The sequence below is a fragment of the Harpia harpyja genome, chromosome 5, assembly GCF_026419915.1.
Source record: "Harpia harpyja isolate bHarHar1 chromosome 5, bHarHar1 primary haplotype, whole genome shotgun sequence".
Classification (NCBI taxonomy): Eukaryota; Metazoa; Chordata; class Aves; order Accipitriformes; family Accipitridae; genus Harpia; species Harpia harpyja.
Genome location: NC_068944.1, coordinates 21,310,672 through 21,333,348, shown reverse-complemented (window position 1 = coordinate 21,333,348; position 22,677 = coordinate 21,310,672). Strand labels below are relative to the sequence as shown.

At 38.3% G+C, this 22,677-nt stretch overlaps 1 protein-coding gene across 13 annotated transcripts in view; it reads left to right on the top strand.

Annotated features, from left to right (window-relative positions):
• The window catches only part of PTPRM (protein tyrosine phosphatase receptor type M), a 511,840-nt gene that overhangs the window by 180,436 nt on the left and 308,727 nt on the right, over positions 1–22,677 (top strand). For all 13 annotated transcript variants that reach the window (XM_052787185.1, XM_052787177.1, XM_052787176.1 and 10 more), the window contains one exon: positions 19,824–19,998. In XM_052787185.1, the coding sequence (XP_052643145.1) occupies positions 19,824–19,998 (175 nt within the window). The remainder of the gene's footprint in view (positions 1–19,823; positions 19,999–22,677) is intronic.

Here is a 22,677-nt window from a genome sequence, read left to right as displayed (position 1 = left end):
AGCTATCTGTAATAGCTGACAGAAAACATGGTATCTTCTACGTCATAGGACTGGTTAAATGGATGTTCTTGAAGGTCTTTTCCAACCTAAATGATTCTATGATTCTATGATTCTATGATGTTAAAGATGCTTTCATTCCTGGTAACAGTAGAACCAATATTCAACTACAAAATATCTTAATAAAAGACATTCGTATGTACACTAGAGCCACAATAAAATGATCACCATTCTCTGGAGATATTTGTGCTAGCACTCAGGTAATAGGGATTCAGGTTTTAGTGGTACTACAAATGGGTCATGCAATCTCTGTGATATGCCTAGCTTGTCCACCGATAATATTAAGCCCTTTCTGCCATCCTTTTGGCGGTTTGTTTCCTTAAATTAATAAAACCTTAAGGGCAAACCATAGTAAATAAATAAATAAATACAGGTATGTGATTTTATCAGGGGCTTCTCAGCATTTCTGCCATGTAAGTCATATCAGGAGGCCTAATCTGTTTGGATTTGGCAATTCCAGAATATCGTGAGATAATTTGCTCCCAAATGATTTCCAGTACCTGTCATTTTTTTTTCAGATTCATGTTGTTAGTCTGGAGTACAGGTAAATTGCCAGGGTGAAATCAGTTGACATTTCTGTCTGTTTCCAGTAGTGTCAGGATTTAGTGACAGGATTTCACTCCTGTACTTCAATCTCTTTTATATAGTACCTTTCAGCTTGTATGCAGCAGAAGACTTCAAGTTTAGTAGTACACATTTTTTTGGTGAACAAATAGTTTACTTTTTACAGTCTGTTAGACTGTGAGGGATATACGTTCCTTAAATAAATAATTGTAACTTGGTTGGTTATTTTGGTATCCTTGTCTTTGCTGAGTAGTTGTTGGAAACAGCATAGATGTTCTTAGTTTAATAATACCCAGGCCTTGAAGCAGTCCTAAGTGAAATCATATTTTATTTCCCTCCTTGTTTTGGGGGGTTTTTTTTGCTTTTCAAGCCTATCCCACTCTTATTCCCTATGGAATATGAAGTCTGTTAATTTACTGAGTATTATGAAAGTTTTTGCAATTAAAAGGGTGATGGGGGAACCGCAATTCATAGGTTAGCTGCCCAAATTAGACCACTGAGCCATGAAATTTGTTTCATGATGCTGTGATCAGTATTTGGTCTTTCAGAAAAGGGAAGACAGAAAGCTGTTTACCTATTCCATAGTGCAGTGCTTTGCAAGAAAAACATTTTTCCTGATCCTGCTAGGCAGCCACGCACTCTAGTGCATGAGCTATGATTGCAAGCTTGTGAGATAATTTGACAACAACTTGTGGTTTTTTTCAGTGATATCATTGCAAGTTAAAGTCAAACGAAAGGACTCAAGAATACAACACAGCCTCATACAAGCTTGTTTTTGTTGTTGTAATTAGTGTCCAATTAATAAGGTCACTGGGTAGATTGTATGTTTATGAACTCATGTCCCCATTAGCTTATGTTCTAAACATAAACATACCTTAAAAATAAATCTGATGACACTAATGAAGGAATGTTTATAATTAACAGATGTGTCCCATCTCCTTATATTTTCTTTATCACATCTGTGGACAGCACAGGTTATTGTCAGTATGGGATGACTCTTTCTGTTCCATTGAATGATCGAACAAAAATGCCATTCCTGTGCTCTGTCCTGTGTTCCCACTGTAAGGACTGTAGCAATTGCTGTAATTTTTTTTTAATTAAACAAATTCCCTTTGAAACTACAAGCTCCAGGAGTTGGTAAGATAAAGCACTAGGCACTAAAGGAGCTGGGAATCCCAAGGAATGGAAATAGACTTCAGAAAAAATCCCAAACATTTGTAGGTGGGAGCCAAAGTTAGAATTTGGAAAGAAATTAACATGTGGAACACAGAACAGTTAATGGTCAAGTGAAAGCAGCTGAGACAATGTCTTCTGAAAAACTTGTGCTAGTATTAGCATTTAGTAAATTGGCACAAGAAACACAAATCTGTATTATAGGAGAAAGAGGGTAAAATTCTTTTATGGAAGTAACCTTCTTTTGATGCAGCCTAGAGCATTGAAAAAGCAAACATTTTGCTTTCTACCAACACGTTTGAGCCAGGAGTCTAAATTGTAGCTTGCAAATTAGAAGGAAGTTTAGAAAAATAAAGATTTTCTTAAAAACAGGTAAATTTGTTCCACTGCGAGCCCAAGGTATACACATACATAGATTTTCTTCTCTGCGTTATGAAGTTTGAACTGTCATGTATTGAATATTTACATAGAGAAAATACTACATTTAATAGTAACTAAAATTAAAATTATTATGAAGTGAAAACTGCTTAAATATTAAAATATTTTCAAGGCAATGTTTGGGAAAAGTTGTGCCTCTGCAGCCTTAAAAGTTTGAACCTCTTGAGCCTACCTTTTTAAAGCTACATACTAACATCTTGGTTTTTTTCTGTAGAATCCCCATCTCTTTCAGTATAGTGGACATACTCATTTGATGATTAGCTCCTTAATAAGTGGGTTCCTTCACACAAGTATATTTAGGGCTTCACTTTGCTTACTAAATACTATACAAATCAATTCTGAAAACAGGTTTATTCATTTTCTAATGGAATCTTTTCTACTAATCTTAATGCTTCAAAATATTAAGTTGTTTTTGTGGGATGGATTGATATAATCTTCAACAGAAACACTAAGAAACAAAAGCAAAATGTATCCCTTACTTTTGGAAATAGTGTCTGAGACATCTGGACCTGATTCTCTGCATGTAAGGCACTGAGCACTTTCCATGCTCGGTGTCTGCTGATGTTAGTTGCAATAGCAAGCGGCCAGTACTTCGGGGAATTGACTGCAAAGACCAAAATTAGGCTTCCAGAATATCAGCATACAGTTAGAAGAGTCCTGGGAAAAGTTTAAGTGAAGTGACATAAGGTCTCTGCGACAGAGGCACATCTGTTAAATTATGGAATCACACAGATTCTGCAATTGGCTTGTTTGTTCCCTAGCTTCTCAGGCCTGGCTCCATCTCTTAATTTTCCCACCCCCATCTGCTGCTGCTTCTAAGTTGCAGCTGGTTCATTCAGTTCCCTCTATGTGCTACTTGTTCTTAGAACGATCTAAAGTGTGACTTCAGCAAAACTGCTGTTCAGAAGATACCCAGGTATCATGAAATTCCATTTTAATATCAAACCCAATCTTTTAATACTAATTTCTAAAGATTTGTTGTAGGATCACTAAACATGTGGCAGTTGTATTTTTCAGAAACTTGTACCTTGACTCATTGTGGGTAGCCTCTCTTGAGAGGTTCCTCAAACAGTGGAAAGCTACAGTTGATGAGAGAAGTCATCACTTCACTGAAGTAATATATTTTTCCTAGCCTCATTCTAAAACGTGGTTGAAATTCAAATAATTAATTAAAAAATTAATTCTCAGACACATAACTTTTATTGCAGAAATACAGACCTAAGAGTAAAAATTTGTTGAAGGCAAGCACATAACAATAGGATCTCAGGATATGTCTGACAGCTGTAGGTAAGCATCATCATCAGACTTAACAACAGCAGGAGACTAATGGGTATTCTCTGATAGAAGGGGAGAGGGTGAAATCTTTCACACCTATGTGTTGTCGTTTAACCCCAGCAGCAACTAAGCACCATGCAGCCGCTCAGTCACTTCCCCCACCCAGTGGGATGGGGGAGAGAACTGGAACAAAAAAGATGAAACTCGTGAGTTGAGATAAGAACAGTTTAATAGAACAGAAAGGAAGAAACTAATAATGATGACAATAATAAAATGACAATAATAATAATAGAAGAATTGGAATATACAAAACAAGTGAGGCACAATGTAATTGCTCACCACTCACCGACCGATGCCCAGTTAGTTCCTGAGCAGCGATCCACCCCTCCTAGGCCAACTCCCCCCAGTTTCTACACTGGCCATGGTGTCACATGGTATGGAATACCCCGTTGGTCAGTTGGGGTCAGCTGTCCTGGCTGTGTCCCCTCCCAGCTTCTTGTGCCCCTCCAGCCTTCTTGCTGGCTGGGCTTGAGAAGCTGAAAAATCCTTGACTTAGTCTAAACACTACTTAGCAACAACTGAAAACATCAGTGTGTTATCAACATTCTTCTCATACTGAATCCAAAACATAACACTATACCAGCTACTAGGAAGAAAATTAACTCTATCCCAGCCAAAACCAGGACACTATGGTTTATGCATACAGAATGCATGCTACTTCATTTGCAGCCAAGAAACTAAGAACAGTATCACTGTAATGGCCTGTCTTCTCTACCCTATGTAAACAGTTTGTTACCTGTTAATAAGGGATTTGGCTTTTCTTCTTGTTTTTCCTGAAAGCTGTCTTTCACCTAATTCAGTGTATCTTTTTTTGTATCTTCAGTAATCTTTTGCTGAAGGTATGAAGAGTATGAAATATTTTATTCCTCTACATACAAAACTGCAAAACCTATACGCATTATTTATTATTTATTCACACGAAGAGATACAATCCTGTGTCAGAGGGAGTTCTGGAAAGCAAATTGTTTTCCTTAGGAATACACGCACACACACAAATGAGAGGTATCAAAAATATCCTTGTGATAATGTAGAACAGTGCAATGACTCCTAGCAAATTATGAAAATAAAATGTATTTATAGGATATACAAAATAGTTTGTGTGTGTGTGCATATGCTTGTTTATGTAAATCACATAAGGTATCCCAGAAGGTGAACTCAAGTCCTGGAGTTTCATAAGAATTTTTTGTTATGCTGTAAACTCTGAGGCTTTCACATAATTACTGTTTTCATTGCTAAGTCTGGAAGCACTTGAGGAAAAAATGTTTCAGCCATTTTTGAGTACTAAGATAATGAAGCACTATTTTACCTGTTAAAATTAAATCATATACATATGTAACAACTTAGTAACACAAACAGGTAGAACTATTAATGTAAACTGTACAATGAGATAGGCCTAAAGATGTTCTTTTGAATATTAAAAAAAAATAGTTTGGGTTTGATCAGTAGGTGCTTTTGTGTACTACGGGAGTGCAGGAGATCATTCTTCCTCCTGCTCATAAATAGCTCAGTCTTCTGAGACTGATCAAACCACCTTGTGCATAGCCAATTGTCCTGAGTCCATTGACTTGAGAAGAGCTTTAATGACATCAATCAACTAAACATTTTGCCAAGACTACACACATCCCGATGCCTGTTCATCCTGATGTGGTTTTTTTTGTAGATAACCTGAGATGATTTTACTGTTAGAAGGATAATTAGTGCCCTGTGGGAAGGAGCAGTAGCTGTTACTGAATAAATGAAATTTAAACTTTTTAAAAATCCAGGTATTTAATATTATTTACGGGTTTTGGCATGTTAATTTCCTTGTTGTCCCCTCTCCACTCCAGTATGCCTTTCTTGCAGTCAGTATTGTATATTTTCCATTAATTGTCATTAATCAGTTTTAGTTGCTTTTCATTAATTGCATAGTAATCTTACTATATGACAGAAAAAGTTCTATGAACAGCAGAATATAGGAGGCTTGTGATGTGTGTCCTGTTTGTGTTACCCAATGTCTAAGGAGCTGTGATCTTTGATGAAATCTTTTCCTTCATTATCTGCCTTAAATATGAATTATCTGATGCCTATAATACGCTTTAGCTTATGTTTGGGGTAACTTTGCAGAACTGCAGAACTGTGCTGTTTATTTTTACAGACATGGTAAGAACTGAAATACTCCTTCAAATTTGCCTGGATTTTGTTGGGAGGCTTTAAATTCTTTGAGGAGAAATGAAAAAGTAACACACATATGGATGGTCTGACATTCTTACCAATTTCCTTACCTTAGGCTAAAAAAGAAAGAAAGAACAAAACAAAACAAAACCAAAACCATTTATATTTGACTAATAGAAAAACTTGTGCACATGTTAACAATTATATGTAGCGTTCATTATGTATACTGATTACACTTCATAATGGATAATAATGCATTATAGAGACGAGTCAGAAGTACTGTTCAGCCTCTTTGTTACTGACCTGGATGCTGATAGAGTGCACCTTCTGCAAGTTCACAGACAGTACAAAGTTGGGAGGAGTGGCTGATGCACCGGAGGGTTGGGCTGTCATACAGAGGGACCTTGACAGGCTGGAGAAATGGGCAGAGAGGAACCTCATGAAATTCATTAAAGGGAAGTGCAAAGTCCTGCCCCAGGGAAGGAAGAATCCCATGCACCACTACACACTGAGGCCTGAAAGTAGCTTTGTGAAGAACCTGGTGATTGTGGTGGACAAGTTGACCATGAGCTAGCCATGTGCCCTTGCAGCAATGAAAACTAACAGCCTCCTGGGCTGCATTAGGAGTGTTGCCAGCAGGTTGAGGGAGGTGATACTTCCCTTCTGCTCAGCACTGGGGAGACGCGTCCGGAGTGCTGTGCCCAGTTCTGGGCTCCCCAGTACAAGAAAGATATGGACATGCTGGAGGAGAGTTAAGGGACTGGAGGATCTGACATACAAGGGCAGAGCTGGGACTGTTTATTCTGGAGAAGGGGAAGGATCAGGGGAGATCTTGAAGGGAGTAGAGATGGCAGAGCCGGACTCTTCTCAGTGGTAACTAGTGCCAGGATAAGAGGCAGTGGGCACAGGATGAAATAGAGGCAATTCTACTTAAACATGAGAAAAAAAAATATTATTGTGTTCAAACAGTGGAACATGTTGTTTGGAGAGGCTAGGGAGCCTCTATCCTGGGAGATACTGAAAATGCAGATGGATGCAATCATGAGCAACTTGCTGTAGTTGACCCTGCTTTGAGCAGGGGGCTAGGACTACATGATCACCAGAAATCTCTTCCAGCCGCAGTTATGTAATGATTTAAAAATCACTATTCTTGTCTGTAGCATTTAGCAACTTTACTGATAAGGAAATACTGAAATAGAGTTTCTTGGGTGAGGTGAGATATGTGCCTACGTACACATGCTTTTTCAATAATTGATTAGATTAATCTTTTTTCCCATTTTAACCTCTTGGTTTGTCTTTGAATTTCTATTTCTGTCAGTTTACACCTCTTATTTCTTTACTTCTGTCGATCATAAAGGAAGAGAAAGGAAATTCTCAGCAATAAGAGCACACAGAGGAAATCCAGCAAAGCAGTTGGGATGGGGTTTTGGCTATCAATGAACACTGACCTATTAAACCTCTGATCACACTCAAATTCCAGCAATTTATGTGGGAGGAGTAGTATATTGCTAGGAGAGTGTTGGAAATACAAAATCATCTGTTAAGGCAGAGGCTGTAGTCTAGTACTGTGTATAAAATGCCAGTAGTAGAGGAAGTGGCAAGAAGAAGCTCCTTTTCATATGATTTACAAGTGTGAAGTAAAGAAAATGCAAATAGGTACTTTGAAGCATCTGTGGAACAATGCGTTGTTACCTGTATATCCCTGTTCCTTATCACTTACATAATTTTTACAGCACAATTTTATAAACATCTGCATACGATATTGTGTTAGCTAGTTGGGTTTATGTTTATTTTAACTCTGAGTTTTAATTTGCACAAACTCTGTCACAATAATTTTTTAGGAGGCAAACTTCAATTTTTCTGATTTTCTGAATTTTAAGAACTTTGATAAAATGTGATAGAAGGATTTAGTTTAATTTACATTTTCTCTTTCCCTAAAGAGAGGCATAAGAAAGAAATGTGACAAATCTCACCTTTCTAAACATTAATTCAAACTTATAAAATTTTAAAGTATGTTCACATGTATTAGAGATCCCACACCAATTTTTGGAATAAGGTATCTAAGTTTATTTTAATTGTTCCACTCTAGCTGTGAGCAAATGCATATACTACAAGATTTATACCTTATGACATAAGGTATAAAAGGTATATACTTAGATTGTATGAAAAGTCAGATACATTTTTGAATAGGTGTACCTACACTTCCAAATCAGTTCCTCTTACAAAAGAGTTGTTAGATTAGGTGCTCATCCTTTGAGGAAGATGAATGCATTGCTTATGTGATGGGCTTTGTTGTGAACAGCTACATCTCTTCCCTCTGGGCAATAGGGCTGAAGGCTTCATCACACTTAGAGCAATCCCTTTTCTCTCTTCTGTGTGTTGGGATGCAATCTCTCATCAGGGATAACACCAGCCAGGCTTTTTTACCTGGGCTTACTGGTTTTATTCTTATGTGTATATAGATTTAATTAATCTTTCTCTGATGCTAAGATTTCTCTTACAGAATCTTCAATTATTAGTGATACCAGAGACTAGGAGAAGTTAATTAATTGTGGACTGTTAACATTAAATCCCAGTGAACATATGCAAGAAACAGAAAGACATCTTGAAATCAATGTTATCTGTGAGGTGGTGTGACTTCAGTGATGTTTCAGAGCTGACCAGCAGAAACCATCCAGCCTAGTGTTTTTATTAGTAAACTATGTACAGCTGAATTTGCAAAATGTTTTTGGAGTGTGGTAGGAATGTACGGTAAAGGTGCCTTTCCTCCTTGGACACCATCTTTTCCTGTATAGGTTAGTGTCAGCAAGGTGCTGTGTACACTTATTACTGGCATGACTCTCTGAGTGCTGAGATTGCTTTAGGACTAAATTCTCAAAACCAGGGAACTGACATACTCTCAGAAGTGTTGGAAATGGGTTGCCAGTCTGCTGTCCTGTTTTTCCATCCAAGTCTAATGAAATCTTTCCTCCACAGCAGTGTGCTGCACAGGCTGGTTCTTGCAAGGGAAGCACAACTGGGGTTCACAGAGATACTATGACCAATGAAATGCACAGCTGAAAAAACTAAAATGCTTGATGGTGTGATAGCTACTCTGAATCTGTATTCTAGCCTTACACTACTTGTATGAGATGGTGCCACTGTAACAATGGAGACAAAAATGAGCCTTATATTCTTCCACTTAGAAACATTGCAGAAGCCTGACTAGCGAAGCTGCTTTGCAGGGTAAGCCTCCCAATCCACCCAGACCGCCCTGCCTGGCACAAGAATCAAATATCAGAAACCATGAAGAAATGTCAGTGTGCTTTGTTATTAATATTAAAAAAATGCAGATAAGGGTAAATGGAAGAATAAACTTCACTCCTATCTTCATGAACCAGCTCCACCATTCCTAAGTGATACGGAAGCTTAAAATTTTATCCAAAGTAGTTGATTTCTGATGAAAATACCTGACAGAAGCAGCTATTAAGTTTTACATTATGACATTAGTCAAAACCTTTAAATCAGAAACTGTCCAGATCAATGAGCACTGCAGACCACATTGGTAGTACCAAAAAAGCAGCTAAAAACTTTAGTGGATGTGAGCAAATTCGATGATTTTAATTCAAGAAAACTAAGCAACCCTTGATACAGTAGAAAAAAAGAAGTACTGTAGATAGAGGGGAGAGAGGTCCTTATCTCTGTGGTGGTGCCAGTCATCCATCAAGTTGCAAGGAATGATAATGGGTGGTGTTCTCCAGAGGCCTTACTTCAGCACCTGTCTAGCAGAGGGGGATGCTGCTCTGCCAAGAGTGTGTTTGTGACACTGAAATATGCATTTTGTTTTCAACTGTTCCTGCTTGTGAAGGGAATATGGAGTCTGAAAACTTTTAATATAGGTATTAAAATTTTTGCCTTGAAAAAAACCTTTTTATCGCAAAAATGTAACTCTTAATCCTCTCTTTGGTAATCTCCTGTGACCAAAAGAGATTTGGGGGAAAAAGTAAATCTGAAAAATATGTGAACTGTAGAAGTTTTGCTTTTAGAGGTGCACTGAAACTCTAGGAAATCCACTAGGACCTTGGTTATGGACAACAGTACAAAACCTTAAGACAGCTGGAGACAGCTTGGGAAAGTTTGTTTGCAAGTAACCTGAAAAATTAGTAGATTTGGATCCTCCTCATTTGCTGAAGATGCCCTGTTGCACCTTATATCTATAAAGAGTGTCAGAAGTGCCACTTAAAGAGCCATTATTATTTTTATTTAACAAGGATGATACGAAACCTGGACTCTAGACAAAAAGTTTCTGGTAACAGGTAGTTGTTCTTTCTTCTTCCTTTTTTCCCTGTTTTAGAACTGTGTCTCAGATATTCAGAAACTACCAGATACATACATTGATTTGCAGAAAATTTGCTTACCTGCAGACATTTATGGACATATGCAACTTAGAGGGGATGCACATAAGTCTTCACCTCTCCATCCCTATCCATCCCCATATATATTCTCATTTGATGAAGTGACCCGTAAGAAAAGTTGTTCTGGGATTACCTTTACCAGTCTAACCTTTTTGATATTCCTGTCTGAATTTGAAAATGAAGCAACCAAAGTAGCATTCTCTTTTCAAGAAACTCAGGGTGATGTGTTAATCTTCCAGTTATTCTGGATTGTTAAATAATATAGCATATCGTGATTAGCAAACCTGAGATAATGGAACAGTTGACCTATGCCACGGGAGGCTGGTTAAATTCAACTTGCTTTTCAAGAGCATATTAGGTATGCCTGTTTCTGGACCCTGAAGACTGCCTTGATATAAAGCACAGTTCAGCAGCAGTAGAATCACTTAGGGACACATATGAGTTAGGCAATTGATGAAGTAAATTCAGTAATCTTTCTGTGCTATGCTCTTGGACCTTTGGGAGAAGGAAACAGTGACCTTTACAATGAATACTGTAGTTAAAATGTACAAGCTTACCGCTGGGAGGTATTGTGTTCAAATTGGAATGGAATGGAGGCTTCTTTCTTAAGACCAAGGTCTGTTGAAGCTGTTTTGAGGCAAGGAGAACCAAAGTAAAGATTAAATTAAATTAAACCCAAAGGGAAGATGATAGGAAGGAAACAGAGCAGTGGGGGAGGTGTGTGTTGGGGGTGGGAGCTGTTAAACTATGTGACTGACTCAGTAATTAAGACTGAAATACCTCCAGCCAAACCCCTTCTACATTAGCTTCCCTGTTACATGAACTAATGTGTACCTTACTTATTACTGATTATTATTGTTATGGTTGTCTTTATTCACAAATTGCACTGTTAGTGTTGAGGAGTTTACTATAGCTTTCTTTAACCATAGTCATGTGTCTCTTCTCGCCATTCATTCCTCCCATTTGGAAGAATCTTTTCAGGAAGCTGCTGCCTCACCCTTAACAGGGCATGGTTTCTCATCATCAGATATGCGTGCACTTCTTTCTTGGCTACTTCTTCCTTACCTGCTTTGTAGGACTTAGTATTCCTTTGGTTTTGCCTGCTATTCTGGTTGTTTAAAACTTTGGAATAGACTTCAGGTTGTCCCCAGAACTTGCATGTTGGATTTTCTTCATCCCACGCTGCTTTTCTTCCCAACAAGATAACAGTTTTCCAGTGAAGAGAATGTGGGACATAAGCGCACTGTTTTTTAACTCTCCTGTTATGTACTTGGATAGAAAAGGCAAATGCCTGCATTAGTGTGATGGGTTAACCCTGGCTGGACGCCAGGTGCCCACCAGAGCCGTTCTATCACTCCCCCTCCTTCTCAGCTGGACAGGGGAGAGAAAATATAACAAAGAGCTTGTGGGTCGAGATAAGGACAGGAGAGATCACTCACCAATTACCGTCACGGGCAAAACAGACTCAGTTTGGGGAAAATTAACTCGATTTATTACAAATCAACCGGAGTAGGGTAATGAGAAATAAAACCAAATCTCAGAACACCTTCCCTCCACCCCTCCCTTCTTCCCGGGCACAACTTCACTCCCGGATTCTCTACCAACCCCCCAGCGGCACAGGGGGACAGGGATGGGGTTTACGGTCAGTTCATCACACGTTATTTTCTGCCGCTTCATCCTCCTCAGGGGGAGGACTCATCACACTCTTCCCCTGCTCCAGCGTGGGGTCCCACCCACGGGAGACAGTCCTCCACGAACTTCTCCAACGTGGGTCCTTCCCACAGGCTGCAGTTCTTCACGAACTGCTCCAGCATGGGTCCTTTCCATGGTGGGCAGTCCTTCAGGCACAGACTGCTCCAGCGTGGGCCCCCCACAGTGTCACAAGTCCTGCCAGAAAACCTGCTCCGTGGGCTCCTCTCTCCACAGATCTGCAGGTCCTGCCAGGAGCCTGCTCCAGCGCGGGGTTCCCACGGGGTCACAGCCTCCTTCGGGAACCCACCTGCTCCGGCGTGGGGTCCTCCACGGGCTGCAGGTGGATATCTGCTCCACTGTGGACCTCCATGGGCTGCAGGGGGACAGCCTGCCTCACCATGGTCTTCACCACGGGCTGCAGGGGAATCTCTGCTCCAGCGCCTGGAGCACCTCCTCCCCCTCCTTCTTCACCGACCTTGGTGTCCGCAGGGTTGTTTCTCTTACATGTTCTCACTCCTCTCTCCGGCTGCCGAATACCTCCGTCCCAACTTTTTTTTCCTTCTTAAAAGCGTTATCACAGAGGCGTTACCACTATCACTGATTGGCTCGGCCTTGGCTGGCGGCGAGTCTGTCTTAGAGCCGGCTGGTATGGGCTCTCTCGAACACAGGGGAAGCTTCCAGCAGCTTCTTACAGAAGCCACCCCTGTAACCCCCCCCGCTACCAAAACCTTGCCACACAAAACCGATACAATTAGTATACTTTGCATTGCATGTATGTGTCGTGGTTTAACCCTAGCCAGAAACTAAGCACCACGCAGCCGCTCATTCATGCCCCCCCCCCCAGTGGGATGGGGGAGAAAATCGGGAAAAGAAGTAAAACTTGTGGGTCGAGATAAGAACAGTTTAATAGAATATAAAAAGAAGAAACTAATAATGATAATGATAACACTAATAAAATGACAGCAGTAATGATAAAAGGATTGGAATGTACAAATGATGCACAGTGCAATTGCTCACCACCCACCGATTGATGCCCAGTTAGTCCCCGAGCAGTGATCCCCCGCCCCCACTCCCCCCAGTTCCTATACTAGATGGGACATCACATGGTATGGAATACCCCGTTGGCCAGTTTGGGTCAGCTGCCCTGGCTGTGTCCTGTGCCAACTTCTTGTGCCCCTCCAGCTTTCTCACTGGCTGGGCATGAGAAGCTGAAAAATCCTTGACTTTAGACTAAACACTACTGAGCAACAACTGAAAACATCAGTGTGTTATCAACATTCTTCTCATACTGAACTCAAAACATAGCACCATACCAGCTACTAGGAAGACATTTAACTCTGTCCCACCTGAAACCAGGACCGTATGGATGAAAATTGTGCTAATGATCTTTACTTTCTCATTTTCTCCACTCTACTCCTTCCCAGCCCCTCCGTAAGCCTGGCATCTGCAGAATGCCAAGCCAGAGTATTTAAAATCCTATGTATGTTCTCTTCATTTTTTAGCAAGGTGTTCATCCTAACTCTTGGAATTTTTAATACAAATGAAAGGATGATGAGAAGTACTTAGTGTTACATATTTCAAAGAATTAAGATACAGTATTAGGTTAAATTACTTTATAAGTAGGGCTATAAGTTCAGCAAAATGCTTAGCAGATACATGGATCATTGCCATAATTTCTGTCCAAAGTATAAACCTCTCCATTAGCGAGAGTTTTCCTAGTGCTCTGTTTTCTGCAGGTGTTTCTGAGGATGTATTCCCTACAAGTCATTTTGTATTCTATTGTGTGCTATTAAAGATGAATGGAAAGAAGATTTGGAATTTTTATATATTGTGTGAACACTGACAAATTGTTCGAGAATATTAACTCTTCTAAATCGCTGTGGAATTTAATGTAAAAATAAAAAATAGATTGAGCAGCGTTTTGGGTTTTTTTCCTTTTAAAATCTCTATGTACTAATAACAGATTTACTCGCGTCAGAATGATACAAAACAATTTCAGTATGTAAGTACAGAGTAACTGCTTTGGGTAAATTACACTGAGTTTAATGGCTCCAGAAAATCTAGTAATGTCTTTGTTTACCTTATGTATGCTTAATTTTATCTTCAAATAGATGTCATTGCTTAATATTTGATAATGTGACTACTCGATGTGTAACTTTAGTAATATTTTACAGTATTACCTGGCAGCTCCAGCCAGCATTTAGGTTTAGTCATAATAAACAGAGATTTATGGTGAACTATGTGATTTGAAGAAAAGGCTCCGTTATCAAACATTAAAATATTGAAAGCTGAAATCTTTCTTGAAAGGTAAAATAATAACATTTTGCTTGAATGCCCATTAGTTACACATGCAGAGTGCAATTCTGGCTCATAGCAGAATAATTCTAAACAGGACAATAACAATCTTTTTCCAGCATGGCCTCATTACTTGAATGAAATACACTTGTGGACTTACACAGATGGAATAAATACAAGATAATCACAGGATCTGTGGTGGTTCTAATCTAGACTGACAAACAGTTATCTTGGTTATGAAAGCAATTCTAGAAATTCAGAGGTAGAGCCAACTGTCTTAATTATTGGACTGATATGAACTCTGCGAAGCAATTTTGTTGGTATTAATTACTATTTGATTTAGATTTTATACATATTTTAAACAAAATTACTTCTGGCACTGCTGATATTATTTGAGATTCCACTGGTATGACTCTAATCACAATTTTATAAATGTGCATATTTGAACGTGGGATAATGCAAACCCTTTCTTTTATTAAATGTATGAAAAGCTGCTTAATCTACCTGTATGGACAGAGGGTAACTGACCAATGTTTCCTTTTAAGTCTCTTCTGGCAAAATTGTTGAAACATGCCTTGAGATTGATAGATGCAGTAGTAGTGCTGGATATAACATCCCAGAACTTCAATCCCTTTGAATTACTGCTGCATTTTTGTTAAAAGTATTTCTGAAAGGTTTAATATATATCTTGTTGCTGCTAAATTGCTGTTCATTTAGAAGACTTAAGAGTTAGTTCATTGCCTAAAAGTGACTGTAAGTATAATTTAAATAACCATCAACCTATTTCTTTACATTCTAGTTTGCTTAAAATGGAAAAATAATGTGCATTTTAAAATGCTTTAAGCTGTCTCTGTATGCATTTAATATGCTGGTACCAGGAGTATGGATTTTCAAGCTATGTATATCCTGAGGTTAAATTAAGATTTTTTTTTTTATTATTATCCCTATATATTAAACAACATGTTGTTTAATAGAAAATTTCTTACAAGTGACTTACCAGTTATATATTTTCATTAGTTGGCTTGAATAGCATTTTTAAATATGTATATTTACTTTTTTTAAAAGCTTTCTCTGAGCATTTGAAAACATAAGAGTTGCTCAGCAGCCAATGGAATCTGTTATTTTTGGTTTTTGGATCTCAGCATCTTGCAATCTTTGTTTGGGGTCAAAATTCTGCTCTAAGAAGGTTAGACAGCTCTGCCCTGGGGACGTGGCCTTTTTAGTCCAAGCGGGTCTAGCATTAAATGATTATGGCAGTTTCCTCTTTCCAAAGAATGAAGTGTCCTGTTCGCACAGTTCTCCGAGTCCCAGAGGCAGGAAAAGCTAGCAGACTTAATCTATAGTAAAGCCTCAGTCTTTCATATGGCAAAACAGTAAAAAAGAACCATATTTTTCTTTGAATTGTATTTAAAACAAACAAACAAATAAACCCCACCCAGAAAACAGAAGGATATTACAAATTTGCTCCAACAACCTGTTTTAAAGGGCTCTAATATAGAGTACCATAGTGTTGCATTGTAAATCATGAATTTTATACTCTTTTCTGGAATGGGATTAGTAAATTACAGACTTGTCATTTTTTGTTTAATTTTCAGTAAGATGATGTATTTGTGAAGACTCAGGCTTCCACATAAAAAGTGGGAGTTTGCGAGACCTACTGGTAAATTTCAGAACCTATCTTAAAAAAACTGATATTAAGGTTTCAATGACCATAATTAGTAAAGCAGTAAGTGATCTCTTTTATTTGTGGGACTTCAGAATGTTGCATTAGTGAGTGTTAACTTATTTATGTGAATGCTACTGAAAATAATTATTTGTAAAAAAATCGTAGCAGAATGTACTAATATGTTCAATAAACGAATGTTCATTTGATATAAGTAAGTTATTTCTAGCCATTCTAAATGAAATATCTATTGACAATCAGGACTGAGAGCTTGTCATTTATCATACAGTGTGCTTAAAGGCGCCTGTTAAATATGGAAAAGAAAATATTATTGTCATTCTCCTCCAAATTTTGGATAGTTAACTAACGCATAAAAGTGATCACTGTCAAACTTGTGCAGCTTCCTGAAGACACTGTGTGGTAAGTCAGAGAGAACAAAATGTGAATCACAAATAAAGGGAGCAAAGCTGGCTGTGTGGGTACAGTTAAAACAGAAGCCATTCTGTATTTGTATATCAAATTGTAAATAGCTTTTTTTCAGACTAAAAATAGTCTTTTGACATTTGTCCATTGCTGAAATAAGAGTTTGGGAGAGGTTGTAGATGTGGGATTTTTTTTTTTTTTTTGCTGTGCAGCCTTTTCAGCTATCTTCTCCAATGCCTGTGGACTGAACTTTTCTTATACTTGAATTCGTTACCTTAATTACCATTCTTTTATGCTCAGGCTTAAATCAATTAGGCGGCTCTCCTACTCCTTTGCTGCTGTACCAGAAGAGAGGGAAGACTTGCTCTTGAACTGTATTTTTTCTTGTGGAAAGCAAAGCAATTATGTTTTTTAGCCTTCATCTGTTCTAGACACTATGTTTTCCTTGAAAATACTTTTCTCAAAGAGACTAAAGATAAAAATCTTTTTTTTTTTTCTCCTTTGAGTTTTAGTAGGAAGTGTCATGCCAGTGATTTCTGTGGGACTGTTTGAGTTCTAACATTTAATTAGGCATTCTACACTTGGGCTCTGTGAGTTTGTAATGTTTAAGAGAAGTCAGTCAAGATAATATTTATTAATAATAATCTCACATATGTTTCACAAGTGTGTTACAATAGTAATAATAATAATAAAGGCTTTTTATTCTGGAGCTCCTTCATGAATTTTGAAGCCACCATTAATAACCTGTTTCACATCTGGATTTTGCTGGGGGGCAGAAATACTCAAATCCTCTGTAGAGTCAAGCTGAGTTACATTTAAGGCTCTGTTCATTTGAGCGCAATGATATGTGCCTCTGAAATATGCTTTGGCTTCTCTCTTTTTCAGTGAAAATTACTGACATGAATGGATAGCATGTGTTGCATGGCCATATAAGTCAATTATTTGATCAAATTAAGATTTCCTGTTGTAGAACAGCAGTTAAAACATTTGAAATCAGGCGAGATTAGTGTGTTTGAGAATCAGCAGAAGGCGAAAAAGATTATGGGACCCCAGTGTAATAATAACTTATTATAAATGCTGCAATGCATTGATCCATTCCAATTTTCATTGAACATATGCACAAAAAACATGGGAAATATGTCCTATGGGGCCGGGTATTTGAGCAGTTCCCATCATGGACTGCTGGCAGTTTATATGACAACCCAGGCTGTGGTGGTCAGGATTTCTGCCGGCCACTGGGAGGTCTGACGGGGCTGGCGCGGTAGGAGGCAGTCCTCTGTGTGGGACCAGTGGGGAGCGTGCATTCATCATACCTTTCCATGGTCTGCTCTCTTCGCAGGCTGCAGATTAAGGTAGATATTATACTGCCTCATGGCATTGCCTAGTCCTTTCCCTTCACCTCTTTCTCCCTTTAAGAGCATCCTGTAGCCTTTGCTGGGTGGGAACAGCAAGAAGTAATTCTTAAAATATTTACACGGTTCTTCAGTTGTGTTATAACACACGAGAGTCCTGGTAAATTCTGGATGCAGGTGCCCCACTTGGAAGGGTGGGTGTACCGAGCAGGCTGGAGCGCAGAGGGGCTTGTTCACACTCTAAATGAACTGAGCTAGTTTAGGTACTAGAATTAGTCATTGTGAGGTGGTATGTTCTTCCGTAGAGAATAACTTACCCTATTTCTTGGCAGGATAAAGTAGTCTGTGTAAAGTTTCCTGATGTTGCGACTAGAAGGAAGGAAAAACTAGTGTGGGTAGATGTAACGTAAGCACTTAACTTGGCTATGCACAGAGTCCTTAAAGAGTCTGAAAGCTGCAGAAACATACTTTAAAACCATGTGGTTTGTGACTGTTCAGCAGCTCTGATAATTAGGATTAATCAGTTACTGTCTTAGGTAAAAAATAATGTTGCTTTTAAGAAATATTCATTCTCCAAAATCATAATTAACCTGCTCTGCTTGCTTACTGCTATCTGCAGCCATTCTTGCTAGAAGGATAATACAGTGGCAAAAGCAGTAAAAATAGTAGTTTTGAAATAGTAGTCTGAAATGTTTCTTTCCAAGTTTTGTTTTCAGTAACTGCCATGCCACTTCAGAGAAGCTGGTTTATCAGCAGCTCAGAATTCTAGGAATTTTAAGGAGCTCGCAATTATCTGAAGTAATTCTCAAGTAATAATTTAAGACTGAGTAATTTTTAAGGCATGATAGTACATTCTTTGGGCATCTTACAAGCATTTTTTTTCTTTTAAAAAAGCTGTGCATCACCCACGTTTATATTTGAAGAGGAAATAACTCTGCCTTACTGTGCAGGAGAATTAGTATTTACTCTTAATTATACTGCTTCTTTGGCATTACTGGCATGATTAACTTTCACTTGGTTTTATGATTCATGGATGAGTTTAATTTTGTACTTTCAATATAGTGGCAAGTAAAGGCCATAACAAAACGAGGTCAGTATTTCTTATGTAGGTCTTAAATTCTGCTGGACAAACTACAAATTCCAGGGCAGAGAAACAGACATCACCAGCTGTGTTGATGGTTTAGAGAAGCTCGGCAGTGCAGGACCCTTGCTCTGCTTGAAGCTCCTGAAGTCAGAAAAACCTACTAAAAATAACCAGTATCATTACATAGCATCAGATTGTGCATATGCCTTCCTGGAGAGAGCGTCTTTTGGGAGTAAATGTTGTCACTAGATTTTGTATATGTTTTTTTCAGCCAGTTCTAGTAATTTGATGATTAAACATTTTCTGATGATTTTTGAGTGTTCATAGTGCACATATCCTATTTCATGGGCAGGTTGAGTGCAAGTTCTGATGACAATTTGACAGCCAAGTCTCTCTGCCCTCATCTTTGTGTCAGAGGTCATGGCAAGATGTCATCTCTGCCCTCTTCTGTCTGCTGCCCTCCCTTTTTCACTCCTCCAGCCATGCACTGGATCACATGAGGGAGTAGGCCGGTAGCATGGGACTTATGCTGGACCTTGTGCTCCTTGGCTGTTAAACAGCTCATTTTCTTGTGCCCTGCATGCAATATGTTAAATTGAGGACAAGACACTGCACTGAAGTAGAAACTGCCTAGTTCCCAGTATCATGCTGAGGAAGGAGACATGGAGACAGCTTCAGCCTTGTTGGTCATTTGCCTGGTAAATCTGTGTCTAGTGTCTTCTACCTGAGTCGCTGATAACCCCATGTATAGGTGCTGGTGTATGAGAACCATCCACTGACGTTTCTGTGTAAGCTGTGCAAGATGCATATGCCAAGTAGCGGGTGAGGAGGGAAAGAGAAAGCGGAGACTGAGTGTGCTGGGTTTCATGTTTCTTTAAAGGAAATAACTTTAAATATTTGTGTAAAGCAAGCCAAGCAAGTAAATGTTACATTGCTTTTAAATCTTTCTATTAGTTAATCTATAAAGAGTTGAAAGCAGCTGTTCCAGATGAGTGGTTGCCCACTGATGATGAATGGTTTAACTCACATGGGAAAGCAGTAAAGTCTCACACAGCGTAAACATCTGTAAAAGTAACATATACAGACTTCTGCTTTTATCTTGCCTCCCCTCTTGGGGAACTTGAGAAAAATAAAATTGGTTGCCAGTATTTTTTTTTTTTAATATGACTAACAATATTCTTTATTTTTGTTTCTTCGCCTAGGGTATTTATGTAAGGGATGCACCTTTGAAGGACATAAAAGTGTTCAACTTTCGCCGATTTGTAGCTCTTTTTAGTGTGGTAAATGCCACGAAGCGGGATGCTGGCAACTATCGCTGCATGATTCGGACAGAAGGAGGAGTTGGTGTATCAAACTATGCAGAACTGATAGTCAAAGGTATTTCACAATAAAAATCAGTATTTGCATGCTCAGTGTATGGAATAAGGACCTGCAATTGCTAATTCAGTAAGAATGTCACCTATAGCCTGTTACAGTTGATAAGAGGTTCAATAAATAGACTCTATTTATGTAAATCTTAAGAGTCTATCCAGCTGTAACAAGGGAATGACAGAAGAAGTGAAGGCTAATTAACTAGTTACTTGTTGATTGTTGTTTTAAATATTTCCCCAAAATGCACTGTGTAGAACCATATGTCTTTACAAGATTGTTTTTTTAAAGTAAGAACATAATACTGGCTTTTACCTCCTTTGTGGAGATTGCATTCTAAAAATATATTTACTGCAAAATATGAAAGATTTACATTAAAATGAACACATAAAATACGCATATTCCAACATATGGAGGGATGGTTTTAAAAACAGCAGGAAACACTTATATGTAAACAGAATGCATACAGGTCTGTCCATCCTTATTATAGAAAACTGCACTAAACCAATTTTTTAACATTAGTTATATTTAAATTGCATTTTGATTTCTTCTTTTATACTAGTATTTTGGAGGAACACAATTTTATTTTTGTTCTATCAGAGACAAAAACAGATTCTGCAGCATCTAACCTATGGAGCCACATTACTGTGTTATGTGTCTTCCCTTTCTGGTCCATTCTGTGCCTAACAAACAAGAAGTGAGGTGAAGGGCTAAATGCTCTTTTTCTCTTCTTTCTGAAAACAATTTGATCCAAGTTGGCAAGGAGTGAATGAGTGCCCTAAAATTAAATCCACCACAGATGTGGGATTTTCCTCTGGGAATTAGGAAGGACACACTTGCATCCTCTGATTTTAGAAACAGTATCCTTTGTTGGACAGGACTTTTTTTCTTTTGGGGATAGCATTTGGATTATCATGGATGATATCATTGTAGCTGTTCTAATGGAATTAAAGAAACTTACAGGCTAAGGAGTAACAGAGCAAGAAATTTAATTTTTATGTAGTACCTTCTTGTCACTCTGCTTTCCAAATTCTGCTCTAGGTTTTATCTTTTGTGTTAAGGTACAAATTAACCTTTCTTATGACTTAGTCACCTAATTAAAGAATCGGTACCTATTGCAGTATAAGAGCTTGCACAGTTTTTGTTGCAGACAGCAGACTGGATAAGGGGGTTTGTTATTAGTTGATCTGGGGTTTCCTCTTTTCTTTCTCTTAACTCTTTAATTATTTTGTGTATTTATAAACCTATATGGGATTTGTCAGGAATCTTTAAAGGTGTGATCCTTTTCCTAAAGGCAACTTCTATGTAGGACAATAAGCAAGGTGTAGGATAACTGTTACATCTGAAAATGTACCATGTATCTTGTTTCTGAAGTCAGTATAGAAAGCATGTGTGCCAGAAGCTAGCAGTAAAGGAAGGATTTGAAAGACAGGAGGCACAGTGGCATAAATAATCAATCAGGCCAAGACGTTAAAAACACAAAGCGGAAGTTTTGCAGAAAAAAAATCAGACAAAGTGAGAAGAACAATAGAGTTTACATTGAGAAGAGATACAGGAACATTAGCAGTTAGGCTGTAGATAAGAATTGAGTCTTTTTGAATTACATAAAAATTGAGGGGGATATTTAAGAAGAAAATGAGGAGTGGAATAATGGAGAAGTGATATGGTTAGAACAATGTTTTTGAGATGAGGAAGGTTTGATTGGAGACGAAGAAACTTGGGCTACGGGTTAGACTGGGGAATACTAGGTCACCAGTAGAAGATGCAAGAGAGCCATAATGAAGAAGAAACTATTTTCCAAAAGCAAGAATATGGGTTTAGTGGGTGTGTTTCAGAGAAAATGGAGAGAAACAGGACAAGACAAGGAGAAGGAGGTTGCAAATAAGCAGTGTATGAAGATAACAAGGCAAAACAAATTGTAGTATTTGAATGGATAGATGAGGAAACAAATAGAGTGGGTGAGATGAGAATATAATTATAAAGCATGGTGGGAAAAATGAGGTTATTTCAGTCCAAGCATGAAAAGGAAATGAAAGGGGTGGCCAAAAATGAAAATGTGTGGAAGTCAGCAAAGAAAGAAAGTGTGGACTATGAGCCCCAATAGGAATGATGAAACATCTTTCAGACCTAATGCCAGTGAAAACAAGGAAGAATGGAGGCTGCCTGCAGGAGGCAGATAGAAGATTTACTGCATCAGTAACAGGAGGTACAGGAAGCTGAAGAAGTTAGATTTTTTTTCAATTTCTTTGATTTAAAGTGTCTTAGTTTATTACTGCTCCTTTTGTGGTGCAGTAGATGAAATTGTGAAGTGTATCATTAAAGCATTTGTGCTTACCCAGATTCTTTCAGAAAATTTGCACTGGGCACTGTGAACAAGTGGATAGCCTTAGGGTCTAATCCCATTAACTACTTGTAGAGTGGCAAAGTAATTATGGTAATCCCCATTGCCTGTATTGGAGCTTTTCTGAGACCACCTGCAGGTCATTCCTTCTGACTTAAAAAGACCCATTTCAAACATTGTGCTGTAAAGCCTTAGATGACTATACTGAAATAGCAGCATTAGGGGCTAATTAGTAAATATGCTTTCTTATTGATGGCATATAATTAAGAAGTTGTATTTCCTAATTTTTTCAGCAGCTTTTCTGCAATGTTAGTTAGCAGAATTCAAAGATAATGGATTGATTTCAG